Source organism: Sander vitreus, chromosome 24 (genome assembly GCF_031162955.1).
Source record: "Sander vitreus isolate 19-12246 chromosome 24, sanVit1, whole genome shotgun sequence".
Lineage (NCBI taxonomy): Eukaryota > Metazoa > Chordata > Actinopteri > Perciformes > Percidae > Sander > Sander vitreus.
In genome coordinates this window covers 16,112,361-16,132,644 of record NC_135878.1, presented here as the reverse complement: position 1 = coordinate 16,132,644, position 20,284 = coordinate 16,112,361, and the positions used below count along the sequence as shown (strand labels likewise).

The following is a 20,284-nucleotide window of genomic DNA, read 5'->3' as shown; positions in this document are numbered from 1 at the left end:
TTTCTTCCTAAGGAAAGAACATGGGCTCCTTTAAATGAAAGGGGTTTATTCCTGGGGGGGGGGCACGCTTGTGCTCAGCAGATTTAAAGCTAATCCACTCATTAGATTATATCTTGGGTTGCAAAGCTGCATTTCTCCCTGAAGGGTTTCTTCTTCCGTAGCAACATGCAAATTAAGTTTCATGGCAATTTGCCTAATACATTGAAATATTTCTTGAGCACAAGTAGAAATGTCTTCCTGTTAGACTTCCTTTTTCCTGATGGTCGGTCTACAAGACCACAACACAGTCTGGTTTTGGATTTAAAGAGATATTTATACATAGGGCTGCAGTTTACGATTATGTTCATCATTGATTTATCTAACCCTTACCCCCAAAGATTAATCAATCAACTATTACATAAACCGCCAACTACTGTGACAATCGATTAATTGGTTTGGGTAATTTTCTCTGATTCCTGCTTGTTAAATGTGAATATTTTCTAGTTTCTTTACTCGTTAACAAATCCATTAATCCAGAAAAAAATCCACAGATTAATCAACAATGAAAATAATTGGTCGCTAAAAGCAAAAAAAGCATCAAACAAAACTGACAAAAATGTTGAAAAACAATGAAATAAGCTATAAAAGCCACAAAAACTTCACCATGATCGCCAATGGTCGTAAAACGTTCCAGCAAATATATAACACAAAATGAGAAGATTGGCGTGTGAGTGTATCTCCATGTGAGCGCATCTGTGTATCAGCGTATCTCTGAAACAATGCAATAAAAGAGACAAAATGGGAAAGCAACAAAATGGCAGAAACGACACAAACATTGGAAAAGGGTAAAAAAAAACTTGAAAAAAGCACCAAAAATGAATGTGAAAGTGCTGAGAAAAGCGTCAAAAACTTCTCAAAGTGACAAAAACGTTGAAACAAAAATCATTTATTTGCACCTCTAGTTCCATGTAACTTCTTTGTCTTGCTTTTAGTTATACATTCCTTGATGAGAAAACATATAGCATAAAATTGTGTGTGAACATATCTCTGTTAGCGTATCTCTGTTTGAGCGTATCAGTGTTTGAGCTTATCTCTATGTGAGCATATCTCTGTTACCGTATCTGCGTGTGAACGTTTCTGCATGTAAGTATATCTCTGTGTGAGTGTTTCTGCATGTGAGCATTTCTGCATGTGAGCATTTCTGCATGTGAGCGTTTCTGCATGTAAGCATATCTCTTTGTGAGCGTATCTGCGTTTGAGCGTATCTGTTTTCAGCATGTAGACTTACCTTCTGAGTAATGTGAGAGGGTGAGCAGGCTGACGCACGACGCTCCGGCCCCCGAGCCAAATATGGTCACTCTCTTGGGATCTCCTTTGAAAGCCTGGATGTTTTCTTTGATCCAGCGTAGAGCGTGTATCTGATCCAGCAGGCCGTAGTTGCCCTTGGCTGCCTGGTCTCCTGTGCTTAGAAACCCTGTATGGATGAAAACAAACAGGAGAGAAACAAATCTCAACGTTACCCCTGAGAGCTTTCTGACATTGATTTATTGTACACTAAGAGTTCAAAATAAGAGTCTCCAGGCCTAAAAGCCCCCTAACATCCGCCCCTTCACTGTTAAACTTAGTTAAATTGATAAAAATGAAGAACTCTCGTCTTCAGTATTTTATGAAAATCGAAGGTTGTACTCTCTATATAATAGCTTTATTATCGCATTAGAGTTGTATTTATTTGAGGGTTTTAAAATAACTTAAACTTTGTGTCATTTCCCCTCAGTCTCTCTTACTGGAACAGCAAATCAATGCAGCAACCCTACCTATGTTATGGGACTTAAAATAGAAACATAAAAAAGTGACAAAAACATCAAAAAAGTGTAAAAAAAAAAACTTTTTTAAAATCATATATATATATATATGTGTGTGTGTGTAAAGTTTGAATATATTGAATTAAAGTCTGACTATATTGAAAGAACCTTGAATATATTGAATGAAAGTCTGAATATATTAAATGAACATTTAATATATTGAATGAAAGTCTGAATATATTGAATGAAAGTTGAAATGGAATCTGATGTCATTGTCTGCCGCCATCTTGTGTTTTTGTTGTGATTAATCCTAACCGAACTGTGACACTATGAGCGAATCAGCAAGAAATCTAGTGTAACACATGCATGTATGGGCCAAAACACTGATAACGGTAACTGTATCCAGTACCGTTCTCCCAATGAAGAAGTTTATTCAGTTTTTCATCATGGAAGACCAAATGAAAGGAACCTCTTTGGTCAGGCAGGTCCCTTTCACCGGGCTAACGTCAACACATCTTTCATTCAATATATTCAGACTTTCATTCAATATATTCAAGGTTCATTCAAAATATTCAGACTTTCATTCAATATATTCAAACTTTACATATATATAATAATTTCCTAATTTTCCGAAACAGCATGCCATAATATCATAATTATATATATATATATATATATATATAGGGCTTATCCGTTTGCCAGGGCCATTTTGTCCCCAAACTTGTTGACAAATTAGCAAAAATGTGCCTAAAAGCCATGAAGTGGCTTTGTAAATGCTACCACTTGGGGAAAACTGGGGGCTCGTCCGTTTGCCAAGCCTGGAGGCTCAGTCGATGGCCAAGCCTGGCAGTGACAGCGCCTGTCCCCAGCCGAGACAGAGTAAATGACAAATGGGATGCTGGGTAAAGAGAGGAGAAAGAGAGGGAGCCTGTGGCTATTGGATAGAGAGCCGATCTGGTTTGTCATGGTGAAGTGGAGGGGATGATAGAGAGTAAAGGAGGGCAGGAGGTGGGGGAAGATTACAAGGCCTATGGCAGCCTCATTCACCCTGTAGGACAACCACAGGAACCAGTTTCTTTATCGCCCTGCTCTTTCCTCTTTACCTTAAAGGAGTCGAATAGAGGAGAATGCCAGGTGCTCCATCGGGATTTGAGATTAGTCAAGGCTTCATTTCAAATCACAATGTCCCTGAAAATAGAACAAATACATAACTAGCCAATGGAGATCCCTTCCAGTCCATTGCCAGACCAACCAGCGTAGCATCGAGCTCAACATCCCAAAAACTTGACAAATTATCAAAATGTGCCTAAACCCCATTGAGTGGCTTTCTTAATACATCAAAACAAATTTGTTTATACATCCTTGCTGTGATAAATGTTATATAAAAAACGACATATACAACACAAAGGTTTGTATTTGTTCACCACAAACACAAACCTGTAGTTACGTTTCTAAAAGATTATTAACTACATACTTTCCTCAGATTGTTCAGCACTATATGCAAGTGTTGGATGGCAGCACTTTAAAGTATTTCTGTGTTCTGATATCAGACTGGTATTTATTGAAAAAGAGCCGTACAAAGTGATGAAAGTCATTGAGTCCACTGACAACCTGTCAGTGGACTTTCATATGTAAAGAAGGGAGCTATTGAAATATGTGCTGCCTGGAGATTTGTGCCCCGCTGCGTCTATCACAAAGTCCTGAGTGAAATAAAAGCCAGAGGAGAGCCGTCAATACGGAAATGGAAAAGCACTCTAATGGTACACGTTACAAATATGCCGCAGGGTTAACTACATGAAGGAAATGCTTCATCTACCCATTCAATTGGATTGCTCACAGGAAATGCTCAAACAAATGGTGTCAAGTTTTAGTTTCACTTGACAGGTGCCGACAATGCTTGGTTAATGTGATTTTATAATAATACTTGAGGAATGAATTCGTTAACGCTCTTTAGTTTAAGGCTCCCATAGTTTCCCAATTAATTCACATGAAGTGACACATTTTATTGTTCTTCAGTTTGGTACTTTTTATACCTGGAGAGTCTTTACGTCAGTGCACAGGGTAGCTAAAAACATGTTTGTTGTTTAGTTTAGCTAAAAGTAATGAATAAATGGTAGAAATAACTATCTAAAAGCAATGACTGAACAACATGATCAGCTAAAGTAATGGAGAAACTGTTAAAATAGCTAAAAGGTAGTTAGCTTACTGTTGAAACTAACGGTTGAAATAGTTGGTTGAAATAGTTAGCCACTGTTGGGATGCACCCATAAGAATTTTGTGTTCGACCAAATCAAGCATGCATCACAAAATATGTTGTTTTCAGTAACTGCTCCACTTAAAATAGGTTAAAAACTGAGTGTGGCCTGTTGTTAGACCTCCTGTAACAATGCATTATGTAATAACAACGCATTATGTATTAACAGCGCATTATGTAATAACAATGCATTATGTAATAATGCATTATGTAATAACAGCACATTATGTAATAACAACACATTATGTAATAAAAAACCTGAACACAATATGGAATACATTTCACAGCAGTTTGTAATAACTAATTACATAATGCTCTTTTTACAAAATGTGGGGGTTGCACTTTTTTTTACAAAAATGTAATAATATGGTGCATGATGTATGTAATATCAAACCAAAATGGATGTCTTCAAAAGGTAATAAATATAGCGTCTTTATTACAAAAGCAGCAGATTATTACACAATGCGGATGTAACTACATAAGGAAATGAACATGTATTACATTTTGACATATTATTACACAATGCGTTGTTAGTTTTAGTGACACTTTCCACGTTTTAGTCGATTTTGGTGTGTATAGGTCGTCATTGCTGCTTGAACAAAACAAAATATTTGACCGTTATTCAGGGGAAGCACAGTCTCTCATGTTGAGTTTAACCACATATGCCCACATCAAGCAAACGTCACAAAATATATGTAGTTTCTACTGCCACACTTACAGTAAAATAGGTAATAACCAATGAATGTGTCCACTCTTTAGACTTCCTGCCTGAGTGCTATTCAGACCATGGGGTTGTGTCCATCTGTGCTTTGTTATGACTGACCTACATTACACTCCGAGCCCCTGTCAAGGCAGAATTAATACAAACAGGGGGAGGGGAGGGATTTAATGCTTCCTCTGTGCTCAGTGACAGATCACAGTGTCACTGACAGCACAGGAAAACAATCCTGTATCAGTTATCAGCCAAACATATATATATATATATATATACATATATACACATATATATATATATATACATATATATACACATATATATGTATGGGCTGTCAGCATTAACGCGTTAATCGCGATGCGATAAAGGGTCGAGCATAATGCGTACATTTTTTTTTAAATCGTATTAATCGCATGCCGCCATTTATTCATTTATTTTCACTTCACAGTGACATACAGGCTACTATTTTGCCGTACTTCCTCCTAACACATCCTGCTGCTGCAGGAATAGCAACGCGGATATAGCAACGCGGATTGATGCTCTGAAACAGACGTTACAGGAAACATGAACATTGCTGCACAGGACGCTAGTTAACACTATACTCAACAGCAGCTAACGTTAGCCTACCGCTAGCTAGTTAACACTATATTCAACAGCAGCTAACGTTAGCCTACCGCTAGCTAGTTAACACTATACTCAACAGCAGCTAACGTTAACCTACCGCTAGCTAGTTAACACTATACTCAACAGCAGCTAACGTTAACCTACCGCTAGCTAGTTAACACTATACTCGACAGCAGCTAACGTTATCCTACCACTAGCTAGTTAACACTATACTCGACAGCAGCTAACGTTATCCTACTACTAGCTAGTTAACACTATACTCAACAGCAGCTAACGTTAGCCTACCACTAGCTAGTTAACACTATACTCGACAGCAGCTAATGTTAGCCTACCGCTAGCTAGTTAACACTATACTCAACAGCAGCTAACGTTAGCCTACCGCTAGCTAGTTAACACTATACTCAACAGCAGCTAACGTTAGCCTACCACTAGCTAGTAGCTGGATTAAACACGGTTAAATGCTGACAGCTAACGCTAAACGGTGTAAAGTGTGACTGTGTTTTACTGTAGAGGATTCAACACCGGGATGTAACAATCTGCAGCTGCCGTCGGAGAAACAACACAGACGGTGCGTTCAATGAAACTGGTAATTTACAGCCTCGTGGTGCATTCAAAGTTGTTGTTAAATTTAAATGTGTGACTAGATTAAATATATAATAAACAAATACAAATCTTAAAATCAAGTTCATAAAGTCATTTTCTTTGCATCCATTTGATTCCCAATCAAGATCTTCTGGTAAGAATGGCTTTCCATTGTTAATATGGACTTAAAAACTGTTCTGAAATGAAAAATAATAGAATTTTAATCATGTGATAAAACATGCGATTAATCACGATTAACTATAGAAATTCAACGATTAATCGCGATTAAGAAAATGTAATTGTTTGACAGCCCTAATATATATAATAGCAATAGTGGGCTGGGATGCAGTTGTATGTTTGTTTTTACTTTTTACTGTACACATTTCAATCTGGGCTCATTTTACGTAAAAAAAAATCAACCAACTACTATTAATGTCAATGCCCCCAACATTCTGTTAATTCGTCAGATTTGTTAGATAGTGGGGGCAAGAGTTGTCCCCGAAATATTCTTCAGATTTCCTACACTGATAGTGATTCAACATTACTTTATTTTTGTGATCTCCAAATGATGAGTATAAATCCTTTTTGTTTAGTGTCCAAATTGGCAGTAAAACTCTGATGTGGTTAGTACAAAATGGACAGCAATTTGGACAGTGCTTTATTCCTCGAAACCCGCAAACCCTACAGGATGAAATCCCAAATCCATGTTGAACAAATTGAACAATTTAATGAAATGTTGGCATTTTGGTGACACAAGCGATTATTTTACCTTTACAACAGAAATGTGTTTTGCAGAGCCAAATATACGAGCCCAGTCACTAAACTAAACCGCCTTAATCTGCACAGAACATCTCCCATTCAAAATGATTTTTTTCCTGGAAATACCATTAGCGTGTTATCTAAATGCCACAGCGTGTTATTGTGCAGGGTTTAATGTTAGGTAGTAGCAGCCTTAGACGATAGCAGAGCGGTGTGAGCGACACAGATGACAGAGTGAAATGGCACGGCAGAATGCCAAATGTTAAAGTTTTATGCACAGAACATTCACAGGGCAGAGAGCAACTTGAGCCGATGCCTTTAATTAATTACATCACTCACTCACCAGGGGCGGAGAGGTGGGGGGGGATTTCTGCTGGGGCTCCAGCCCTGAATGTTTTCAACCAAATTGATTCAACATGGGATCAAACTAGGGCTGTCAAAACTGGTCAAAAATGACATTTTAATATTCCTTCTAAGAAAACACAGAGGTTTGAATATATTCAAATATCTATTTTTGCGCATTATGTCCGTAAGAGGGTAAACCAATACAACGGAAGACAGACAGGACTCAGCAGATTACACTGCCGTCACAGAGCCATAAGTAATTTAATAAGTAATATATATATATATATATATATATATATATATATATATATATATATATATATAGGATATTTGTTGAAAGCCTTAGTTTCAATGTAGACTAAATTAACTGTTACCGAGTGACAGGGCTGAAGCACTAGCTGGTCCAGTAGAAAGCGGAGGCAGCGGAGTGGAGTACCTGCCTGCAGTTGGAAAAAAGCTACGCTGCACCTTACACTCTAGTCTCTAGTCAGCAGTTTATCATTACATTCTCAGATTCATAATGTACGATGTAACCAATCTCTGGAAAACAGTTACAGGGTTGGTTTATACTGTCACATCATTGATAGTTATGTCAAAATCCGGCCCCTCGCAGATTTTGATACGGCCCACATATCAATTTAGGTTCACAATAAATTTTGGCCCACCTAGTTCGTTTTTCTGAAGGCATCATTTTTTCATTTTGTTGTGTTTCTGAAGTTTTTGTCACTATTTCTGAAGTTTTCTTCCCCCACTCTTTCCGACGTTTTTGTTGGTACTTTTTTTTGACGTTTTTGTCACTTCTTCCAACATTTGTTTTCGATGTTATTGTCACTTTTTACTTTTTTCTATGATCGCTAAGGAACTTTTTTTCTGACTTTTTTAGGCCTTTATTTCGACCAAGCTGTGAGTGAGAAGACTTTATAAGACATATATAATAATAATAATAATAATAATAATAATAATAATAATAATAATAATAATACAGTCATAGATATTTGACTTTTTTGATGAATTAAAAGCATGTCAATAAACTAGATATGTCTGTCAGAGCAAGCATCGCTTTAAACTGTAATTATCAGTTCTTGAGGCTTTTTCTTTAAACCAAGAGTGCCATCTATTGGGTGCAGTAAAACAAAAGAAAAAATTTAATTTAGACATCACTACATGTTTACAAAGATTTTGAAATTGGGCACTATTTGTTGGTGCTGTCATCTTCAGGGCAGGAATACCGGTTTACTTAACGGAGGAATAAACACACACATGTTCATCGTTGAACGGGGAGATGCTTTATTTTGCACATGCGCAGTTGTACATCTCTCATAGGGCATGACTGTACCAGTGTAAGAACACAACTTAACATATTAGTCTATATGTTAACACCCCCACTCTTATACTGTACAAGTCGTATTCAACCTAACTTTATCAACACATTTAGCTTACCGTTGTACATCTCACAAATGTCAGTTTATATTCCTAACATATAATCCAAGAATTTTTCATTTTTGAACTTCGTTACAGGTTTAGTCAAAACATCTGCAACCATGTCTGCCGTTGGACAATATTCAATACTTATTTTACCATCACTGAGTGCAGACCGAATGAAATGATATCTGATGTCGACATGTTTACATCTCTGACAACATACTGGGTTCTTTGACAGAGCAATTGCACCTTGGTTATCTTCAAAGATTGTTACTGGTGCATATTGGCACTCACTATCCATCTCGCCCAATAACTGTACAAGGTACAAACTTTCTTGTGTAGTAGCAGCCAGTGCCATGTACTCTGCTTCACATGTAGATAGAGCTACTGTTGGCTGCTTCTTAGATCTCCATGAAATAACAGGTCCACGTTTAGTTAAACTAAAACAATACCCTGTTATGCTTCGTCTGTCACTTTGATCTGCTGCCCAATCAGCATCACTATATGCTACGAGGTTGAGTTTTTCCACCCCCTTTTTGTAACACAACTCCTGATTCATTGTCCCCTTCAAGTACCTCAACACATGTTTAGCTGTTATCCAGTGTTGCTCTTTTGGTTCTGAAAGGTATTGTGACAGCTTGCTGACAATCCAACTGATACCCGGTCTTGTACATGTCATCACATATATCAAGCTGCCTATCACTTCACGATATCTTTTTGAATCAATAGGTTCACCATCAAAGTTTTGTTTTTGTTCACATGGTGTTGCCCTTGTTTTACAGTCTGACATACCAAACCTCTCCAGTATCTTGGTTATGTACCTTGTTTGGGTCATCTTTATTTTCCCTTCACTTTGTGTAAAAGCAATGCCTAGGAAATGTTTAAGCCTCCCAAGATCTTTCATCTTAAATTTTTCAGTTAACATTTCTTTTACACTTGTGAGTGAGTCACTACCACTAGCAGCGATAGTTAGATCATCGACCCAAATTATCAAAATGATCCTTTCTGTTGCAGTTTGTTTGTTATAAACACAGTGATCAGCTGGGTTCTGTGTAAAACCATTTTCACTAAGGTGATCATGCAACATTTTGTTCCAGTTCCTTCCTGACTGTTTCAGGCCGTACAGTGACTTGTTCAGTTTGCAGACTAGTTGCTCACCTGTATCTGACCTGACTTCAAAACCTTCTGGTTGCTCCATGTACACTTCACAGTCAATAGGAGCATGTAGATATGCTGTTTTGACATCCATCTGATGCTAGCTGCATCAAACAGCGTACTGATGTCATATTTGCAGTTGGAGAAAAAGTCTCCTTATAGTCTATTCCTGCCACTTGACTATACCCCTTTGCAACGTATCTTGCCATGTATGTCTCAGTCTCATCTGAATTGTTTTTGACCGCATAGACCCACCTGCCCCCCACTGCATTTTTACCCTCTGGCAGTGTGGTCAATGTGAATATCATTTTCCCTAAGGGAATCCATCTCCTCCTTCATAGCAGTAGCCCAAATCTCTGATTTTGGTGAAGTCATTGCTTCTTTGAAGGTTTGTGGTGCATTACACATTACTCTGTGGCAGTAGTCAACACTAGGTGGTATATGGTCATCACACTTCACTTTACACTCAGTCTTTTAAGTACTGGGGTTTCTTCCTCACTCTGTCTGGATAGCGTGGACTCTGACTATTTTCGCTCTCTTGTCTCAGCGTGTTTGTGTCACTCTCTGAAGTCTCAATTTGCACATCTTGTGTCTCTTCGGAATTTTGATCTGCCATCTTGGCTTTTGGCATGGGGGATTCAAATCTCTTTCCATGAAGATCATCACTCATTTCCAAATCTGTCTGAGTTTGGCGTTGGACTACACCTTTTGTAACAAACTTGACTAATTTGTTTTTAAGAACTTTTCCAGTGTCTGGGTAGTAGACTAGGTATGCTGGACTATTTTTATCATACCCGACAAAAATACCCTTTTCACATCTTGAGTCCAACTTTTTATTGTTCTGTCTGTATGCATAGCAAACAGATCCAAATTCTTTCATCTTTGAAAGATCAGGCTTTCTCCCAGTAAACATGTAGTGTGGAGTCTGTCCTACACGCTTATTGTAACACCTATTGCGAATTACTGCAGCAGTCATTACAGCACATGTCCACAAGTTCTTTGGGAGGTTGCTCTCAAGTAGCATGCATCTTGCTATTTCAAACAGCGTTCTCCAATTTCTCTCAGTGGTCCCATTTTGATGGGGTGAGTAAGGGGCTGAAGTTTCATGTCTTATGGCATTCTTACTGAGCAGTGACTGGAACTCTTTGGCTGTGAACTCTGTGCCATTATCTGACCTGACACACTTTATTTTCCCATAAGGGGCCACATCAGCAATAAACTTCTCAGGAGCTTTTACAATATCACTCTTTGCTTTTAGGAAATACACAAAAACTGCCCCTGAATAATCATCCGTAAATGCTAGAGTGTATCTGTAACTCATCTTTCGCCTCTGGCTCAATAGGGCCAGCCAAATGAGTGTACACAAGCTCAAGTTCCGCTTTTGCCTTTTCATCAGGCTCTCCGTTTCTGCTCTGAACAAATTTTCCCTGTGTGCAGATTTCACAGTTTAGGCTAGATTTGTCAATCTTACCTGTGATTTTCATTCCCTCTGTCACATTTTCTAACTTTGACACATCCTCAAAATTACAGTAGCCTAGAATTTTGTGCCATGTGTGAATATCATAGCACCCATGACATCCATCATCATTTTCATCACTTACAGTGTTAAGATAGTAAAGTCTATCGTACTCCTCGATGTCAAAAGTGGTACCGTTCTTGTGGATGAGCTTGTTACACCCCTGTCGAAAGTTGACTGAAGCTCCGTTGCCTGTTGCTGCTTTAACAGAGAAAATGTCCTGTAGAAACGACGGCACATACAGCGCCTTCGTCAGCGTTGTCTTCACCCGACGACCCATGTTGTCTCTCAGGTAAACCTCCGCTGCACCTCTCCTCTCCGCGACACCATTCATTCTTGTTCTGTCAGCCAGCTCCACGGAATGTTTTTCCAGTTTGAAAGTCTCGTCAAACTCCTTAAACTTCCTGATGTCCATGACTATATGTGACATTGCTCCCATATCAACCATCAGCCCTTTCTGTTTCAGTCCACGAACCTGACAGTCACTTATTCTGAATGCAAATGTGTGGCCTTCAGCATCTGTTGCTTGTTTCACATTGTCTCTTCTTTTTTGTCTGCAATTTGCGTCAGTATGAGTGGAGCTCTTGCAAAAACTACACCACTGTCTCCGTTCTCTGCGCTCTCCAGTAACGGTACATTCCCGGGCCTTGTGCCCTTTCTGGCCACAGTTGAAGCAGGTTATCTCGGTCCCTTTATCTCTTCCTCTTGGCCAGCTAACGTTAACGTTACTTGCCTTCATCACGTTGTCGTCAGTGGAAATGGCGCTAAACTTCTCGGTGCTTTCGTAGCTCCTCAACTTGGTTTTGAACTCGCCAAAAGTTGTCTGCTCGTCACTCTGCGTTATGTGGATGGCAAACGGTTTAAATGATTCGGGCAAACCTTTGAGAATCATTGCAATCAACAGCCCGTCACTTAATGTCTCTTCAGCATTCCTCAGTGCTGTAATAGCTGTCTCAGCACGAATGATATAGTCCGTAACACTTTCGTTAGTGGCTTTCTGAAGAGAAGTTAGCTCAGTGTAGAGGCTAATCACACGTGACTTCCCTTTACCTGCATAATGTTCCCTCAATATCTTCAACGCTTTTCTCCCATCATCTGCTGCTTCTCTCATTATCAGGGAAAGACTTTTATCATCCAAAACCTGTATCAATTCGGCATAGGCTTCTTCATTTTTCTCTCCGTCTTCTTCATCTTCATCCACGCTCAATATGGCGGCCTTTAGCCCTAGAAAACGCAAGTGCCCCAAAAACTTCGTCTCCCATAACTCGTAGTTTTTTTCATCTCCGTTCGAAACATAATCTAGTCCATCGGCTTCCATGTTCCCTTCTGGGCCCATAACCTGTTGGTGCTGTCATCTTCAGGGCAGGAATACCGGTTTACTTAACGGAGGAATAAACACACATATTCATCGTTGGTGTTTCAACCAGAACGGGGAGATGCTTTATTTTGCACATGCGCAGTTGTACATCTCTTATAGGGCATGACTGTACCAGTGTAAGAACACAACTTAACATATTAGTCTATATGTTAACACTGTTGTAGGATTGTAAAACACCCTATATTGACTTATTTGAATCAGTATCAGGAGAGAAAAAGTCAAATTGTTGCCCTAGCCTAATATGCCTCTCCATTTGCCACATCCCAAGTTACAATTGACACTTTTGCACCATGTACAATTTAATTGGACACTTTTGTCAACATAACGTGCACAAAAAACACTTCCCAGACTCTTCACTCCGATACTGTTTGTTTGGACTGTGATAGAAACCTTGGGGGATTTTTTTTTTTAGGGTTATGGATACTTTTCAGTTGGCAGCACTCAGCGCTGACATGACACATCGTCATCTGGGTGTAACCGCTCAAACAAACACCCTGCAAGTCCACACAGCACAGTCGGTGGCTAATTAATTGTAAATGGAGCAGGCGTTTGCTTTTCCAATGTCTCAATTTGGAAAAAAACAGATGGTTGTAATCACAAAAATAAAGTGACACCAGCAAATGTTCTGCACATTTTAATGTCATCTATCGCTGTAATTCAGCAGGAAGGGAATATTCCGAGGTCTTTTATTACGGTACGGAGAGAGGCAGAGCACACTGACAACATGACAGTAATAGTGCTTAATTGTGCTCCCTGTCCAGAAGATAATCTCCCCCATGGCGTCCCAGAGTAAATCTTAATTCAAAGGGAATGATGGGAAGGAGATGGTTTGGGATAAGCTCAGCAAGGTCACAACTGTGTCAGATATGAAGTGGCCCGCCAGGCTTTAAGCATTCAGCATTCACATGCAAAGTTTTTTTTTTTTTATACATACTATTTTGTTTAGATTTATTATGTTTTTGTTGATTTTTTAAGCTTTTAATGTTTGTTGTTTTTACTTTTGTCGCTTTTTTTTTTTTACGTTTTCTTATGTAACTGGGGGAGGGAGAAAGGGGTGCGCACATAAAAGTTAAAACATTTAGAGACCGACAACCCCGTTAGCATTCCCTGATGTGTATATTTATGAAATATATAGATTGTAATGGGAGGGAATTACATATCAGCTCAGCTTCTTGAGCCGTGTGTTACCAATTTGAATTTTGTTTTTATATATTTTATTTGCTCTCACGATGGCTTCCCACTGCCAGGGCTGCAACGGAAATACTAGGCTAAAGCAACGACAGTTTATGGAAAGGACAAGTGTGATTATGTTCAGACTGATGGGGAAGTGATATTAATAAGCGTTGTGATTTACGCATTTACAGCGTCAGCTATTTTTTTGCCAGCTTTCCTTCCTGTTTTAGGAAGCAGCGACTGTATTGCGTTTTGCCTGCAAAACCATGTCTGTGTCTTCTTATGTAAAATATGCGGCTCTGGTAGATGTTTGTGATTGGTCGTGCTGTGCAAACCCCGCCTCTTTTATGTGAACGCGCGCCGCTGGATTGGGAAACCCTGGGTTGACTGAACTAGTTGTTAACCAGCGTCGTGATACAGCTGATGCGGGACCGCGGGTGTTAGGTTAGGTGAAGCCGGGTAACTGAAAGAAATCCAGGACATGTTGATCTTGCTTCGTAGTACAGGCCTCTGGTGCCACACTCTAATCAACTAATTAACTCAAAACACCTGCAAAGGCCTTTAAATGGTCCCTCAGTCTAGTTCTGTAGGCTACACAATCATGGGGAAGACTGCTGACTGGACAGCTGTCCAAAAGACGACCATTGACACCTTGCACAAGGAGGGCAAGACACAAAAGGTCATTGCTAAAGAGGCTGGCTGTTCACAGAGCTCTGTGTCCAAGCACATTAATAGAGAGGCCAAGGGAAGGAAAAGATGTGGTAGAAAAAAGTGGACAAGCAATAGGGATAACTGCACCCTGGAGAGGATTGTGAAACAAAACCCATTCACAAATGTGGGGAGATTCACAAAGAGTGGACTGCAGCTGGAGTCAGAGCTTCAAGAACCACCACGCACAGACATATGCAAGACATGGGTTTCAGCTGTCCCATTCCTTGTGTCAAGCCACTCCTCAACAAGACACAGCATCAGAACCGTCTCGCCTGGGCTAAAGACAAACAGGACTGGACTGCTGCTGAGTGGTCCAAAGTTATGTTCTCTGATGAAAGTACATTTAGCATTTCCTTTGGAAATCAAGGTCCCAGAGTCTGGAGGAAGAGAGGAGAGGCACAGAATCCACGTTGCTTGAAGTCCAGTGTAAAGTTTCCACAGTCAGTGATGGTTTGGGGTGCCATGTCATCTGCTGGTGTTGGTCCACTGTGTTTTCTGAGGTCCAGGGTCAACGCAGCCGTCTACCAGGAAGTTTTAGAGCACTTCATGCTTCCTGCTGCTGACCAACTTTATGGAGATGCAGATTTCATTTTCCAGCAGGACTTGGCTCCTTTTTTTGTATTGGTCTTAAGTAATATTCTAACTTTCTGAGATACTGAATTTGGGGTTTTCATTACTTTTTCATGATATTCTAATTATATGACCAGCACCTGTAGGTAGAAACGGTCTGTAATTAGGCTGAAGCATTGACGCACAGCTGCTGTTAAACTTAACCTCCGCACAGCTGTCAGAGAGCGTCACATCATGTGGCAGATTTTGGACAAATCCCACTAAGATTGACACTTTGATAATGCCTGAGAAAAGTAAAAGAAAATGTGGACATTCATCTGCAACTTCTCTTTTTTCCACTTAAGCTGCAGATTAGTGGCGGTTGGCTGGGCTGCGTCCTGTCTCCAGAGACTAGACAGTAGTTCAGAGGATGACACCAGTGTCATTTTTTTCCTATCATTAACACCCATGAAAAAAAAAAATGTGTTTGCCACTCAGACGGTAAAGCAGGTTCTCTTTACCGCACAAAAATCCATTAAAGAAACTCCCAAAGACAAAGCTGCCTCCACTAATGGCATCAATCATGTTTAACAACATGTGCTCTGCAGTTTTGTCTTGCTGCGACTTTATTAAGCAGCTAATTACCAGTTTTATGAGACTATTTTAACTTTTTTTTCCATTACTGTGCACTCTTACTTACTTGTTGTGGCAGTGAGGAGGCCAAACATCTGTGCACAAGTTCTGTGTAATCTGTAGAAAACTGCTGTGGCAGAAACAATACATGTACTTATACAATGGTCTGGGTGAAAACTTGATTCTGATTGGCTGCAGAGTGTCCACTAAAAATAAGGGTGTGCATCTCTCCCTTATAACGCGATCCAATCAACATATTCTCACTCCCATCACGTCAGAAAGCGATGCTCGGTCAGGTATCTTTGGCATTTGTTATTGATACAAAAAGTCTCCTTTAGCGTCATATTTAGATGCTTGGTCGGGACTCTTGGCGACACTTTTTGACACTCTGGGTTGGGACGTACATTTAACTGACATGTAGCACAAGAATGGGACAGTTAGGTTTAGGAAAAGATAGTGGGTGGCAGGGACATGCACAGGTACAGGCTATTGTTTCCCGGGCAACTGCCCGTTTGCCCTGATTGGCTTAGCTGCCCCTCTGGTGAAAGAGCCTAAATAAACGTTTCTTTCTATTTTTTTCTTTTTTTGCTGTGGTGGATGCATTATTACAATAATATGCCAATCATTACTAAAGTTAAATTAAATCGCTATATCATCTAATCTCGCCCTCAGTGATGCCCTCTGCATTGCCTTAGTAACGTAAAATGCTACGTTATCAACCAAAGCTAATGACAGCCTATGTTGCAGCAGCAGGCAAACGTAGCTACGTTACATTACGTCTGTTACATGAGTGTGCGTTCTGTAGAGAAGAGAGAGGCTCAGGGATAGGATGGTTTGGGCTCATGAATCATGCTAGGTTATACGTTGTTTACAGTCAATATGTTACGTGAGTTTTCAACCAACAATCAGATGTGGCGTTAGGCGCCTTATTTTGCTATAAGATGATAAATAAATGTCCCAATTGGTTAATGTAATAAACGTAGCATTTTGCAACTTTGCAGATTAGAGCAATGGCCCCTCCAAATGTCTGTGCACGTCCCTGGTGGGTGGGGTTACAAATTTCTCCGGTTTAGGGGCTCGTAAATGCCAGAGCAGGGGGAATGAGAGGGGGAAACGCCAGAGCAGGGGGAATGAGAGGGGAAACACCAGAGCAGGGGGAATGAGAGAACGCCAGAGCAGGGGGAATGAGAGGGGGGAAACACCAGAGCAGGGGGAATGAGAGGGGAAACACCAGAGCAGGGGGAATGAGAGGGGAAACACCAGAGCAGGGGGAATGAGAGGGGAAACACCAGAGCAGGGGGAATGAGAGGGGAAACACCAGAGCAGGGGGAATGAGAGGGGGGAACGCCAGAGCAGGGGGAATGAGAGGGGGGAACGTTGCAGAAGATAATCCTTTTTAAACCAAAACATAGCAGTGTGAATGTAGCCGGAGTTTTCAGCCACATACATATGTTGTCCAGCTTTTAATCATTTTCAAGCAGGTAAAAAACATAAATCTTTTGTCTGGGTTGTTCTCATTATAGTGAGAAACCCTTTGATGAGAAGTGACTTCTCTCCCAAAAACAAGTCTTCTCCCTGTTGTTTCCTTTGACTATGAGAGATGTTTGTTTCACGGCATCAAAGGAAAGAATTTGCTGATCTAGGACAAGCCATCTTTTGGCACAGATATACAAATCTGTGTCTGTATTCTGGAGGGACCACCTACTACATGTATTGTATAAAATGAAGTTGCATATTAAATTGGGCCTACAATAACTGGTAGGGCGGCCTAAAGCCTTTATACATACCTATTTTGCATAGAATAATAAGCTATTAAAATCACCTAGTAGATGTTGGCATGATTTCATGAATCATGTTTAAATGTTAATCTGTGGATGGCCTTAGTGACTACCTTACCTATAGGCCAGTAAGCCTATCAGTGGAGATTTATAATTTGCTAATCATATGTTGGATTCATTTTAGGACTTTTTAAATGTTATGAAAAACTTAATGATTTGGAGGCCCCCCTGCATTGACTCTGAGGACCCCCTAGGGGTCCCGGACAACCTGTTGAAGAGCCGTGAGCTAGGGCGCGGATTCAAGAAGAAAAAGCGACAATAACATCAAACAAAGTGACAAAAATGCTGCAAAAAAGTACACACGTCAAAAATCTTGAAAAGAACATTTAAAAAAACGTTAAAGAAATGGGGAAAAATCTTTTGAAAAAGGAGCCAAAAACTTACAGTAAAATGACAAAGATGTTGGAAAAAGATGTTAACACGTCAAAAAAACGCCAAAAACATTGAGAAACGCGATTAGAAACGTTGCAAAAAGTGCCAAACATTATGGCATGGACATACATCAACGCATTTTCATGAATGGGTTTGTATGATATCGTAGGAAACTAGGAGACCACCGGCTGGTCACGTGACATCGGCTACAGAGCTCCGTGACGCCGAGTGCCAGTTGCTAGCTGTTTAAAGCCGCTACAGAGCTTCCTGCCGCCGGCTACAGACCGCCATCACAGTTCGTCAGAGCAGCAGCAGTTAGTAGATGTGTAGCCGCTACAGAGCTCTGCAATGCCGGCTACGGTGCTCCGCATGGCGCTGACAGCAAAACAAATGTGGAATGCTTACTAATTACAGTGCTTAACTTTTCGTAGCTATTTGAACGAATGGTTAATGAGAACAGGCTGCATACAGTGGAAAAATAGAGAGTGCTGCAGTGAGGAAAAGTGTGATTGGTTACACATCTATCTATCCATTCAGCTGGGGCACTGTGATCACCCAGCGTATGTTCATTTACTCTGCAGAGATAATTAGAATCTGTTTGACATCCGTGGGGAGACATTTGAACCACTCGCAGAAGCTGCACAAACAATTCACGGACACAAGCAGCCATGCACACTGTGGGTGTTTTTAAAATGGGAAAAGATGCCGCAACAGCATGCAAGGTATGGTTCTGTAGGTGAATATAGTTTACTCGACTTGAAATGTCTCGTTAGCCATAGCTGTGCATGTAATAAAAGTGCTAGTATTTCTCCCTAAACAAAAGTCAGCCTGACAGCCAATAGTTATCACTGTTCATTTGTCTGACTGCTGACTCGACTCCGCACTGAACGACCGTCAGGTGACTTTTCATTTTTCAAGCCTTGTTCACTCAGATCTTCATTTCAAGCTTTATATTTGGACCGACGAGGTTTGTATCTGTAGGGTGCAGATTCCAAAAAACAACCTTGCAATTAATCAAATTACCCAAAATGCAGCTGACATACAGGGTCAAGGGGCCAGGGGGAAGGTTAGCAACCTGTAAGAGAAAAAAGAGCAATTTTTGGCCCGAAAAAATTAAAAGAAATCTGTCTAGAGCTGCAAAACATGTTTGAGCCTTAAACTGAAGGTAACACAGATAATTTACAAGTATCCTATCAACATTACTTACAGGTCTGAATGAACATTTGTTAGTTCAATGATGCTAGTTGCCGTTTTTATGGCACTGGACGGTCCTTGCAACACAACCCCGCTATGTAATGATGTAAGCACTGGCCCTGATTGTTTAATTGCAGTTTTCTTTATGGCATTAGTTTTAGGTGAAGGGAGTGTAAAGCGTCCCATGAAGGCATGTCTAGTGTTGTGATAGTGCCTGTCATGTTTGTGTGTGTTAGCTGTGAGTACAAGTGTGTTGGGTGCACCTTTTTTCGGCATTCAGTACAGATGTTTCTTAACAATACACTTTCATATTATAGAGAGGTAAAATTCTGAGTCAATATGTTGGGAAATATTTATAAACGTGCTGACATCTTGCCAAAAAATACATGAGACGGGACAGACAAACGTTTGAAACAAGTAGCCAATGGACGCGTTGTACTAGTACTAGTGTCCATAAAGGTTAACATGAATCCACATTCACATCCCCCACTAACATAGGAGCTTTGGAGGATTTCTTTTTGACTAATTGCTAATTTTAGTTTCTTTTTAAACCTGATCTCACTTCAAATCTGGGTTAAATGACATTACTCTATAGATTGCAGTATTCTTGCTTGATTTTCTATAACAGAACAAGTGTTTTTATTTGGTTTTGCAGTTACAGTCACTTATCCAACATCAGCACGGTCCATTTCCCCCCCAATGTATCCTGGGAGTGCACGAGTCACATTCTGCGACCGTCAATCATCACCTTCAAATGGAAAATATTAAATTCCACACACATGTCCCTATGTCATTTCCTCAAAATATGTGATTGTCCACATAATGGGCCACTTATGTTGTACGTTTCTGCGGGCAGCACACTGTGGGTAAGTGGCAGCCATTTCGTATAAGTGTTTCAATTTTAGGCATGATTGGCGTCTGTATGAAACAGGCATCTAACTGTGACATTGTTGTCTGCACAATACCTCACACTCAGCCTAAATAACAACACAATTTACAATGATTCTCACTCAATAATCCATGAATAAATACATCTGTCAAATCCAAACAACAAATTGTAATTGTTTAGTGCAATTTAAATGAGTCAAAATACATGCAGCTTATATATATATATATCTGATTTAGTCAAGGACATTTCTGCAAAACCCCAGATTATAAATTATCCCTCTGAGGTCTAAGGGCATTTTTGCGATTTTTACATATCTTCTTAAATTAACCTTTTTAAAAGGCACTTGCATATAACCAATCCCCATGTGTTTCATATCAAAATGTTCAGAACAAAC

The 20,284-nt window shown here is 40.0% G+C and overlaps 1 protein-coding gene across 3 annotated transcripts in view; it reads right to left on the bottom strand.

Annotated features, from left to right (window-relative positions):
* The window catches only part of nlgn4xa (neuroligin 4 X-linked a), a 63,986-nt gene that overhangs the window by 7,940 nt on the left and 35,762 nt on the right, over window positions 1–20,284 (bottom strand). For all 3 annotated transcript variants that reach the window (XM_078244053.1, XM_078244054.1, XM_078244055.1), the window contains one exon: window positions 1,268–1,453. In XM_078244053.1, the coding sequence (XP_078100179.1) occupies window positions 1,268–1,453 (186 nt within the window). The remainder of the gene's footprint in view (window positions 1–1,267; window positions 1,454–20,284) is intronic.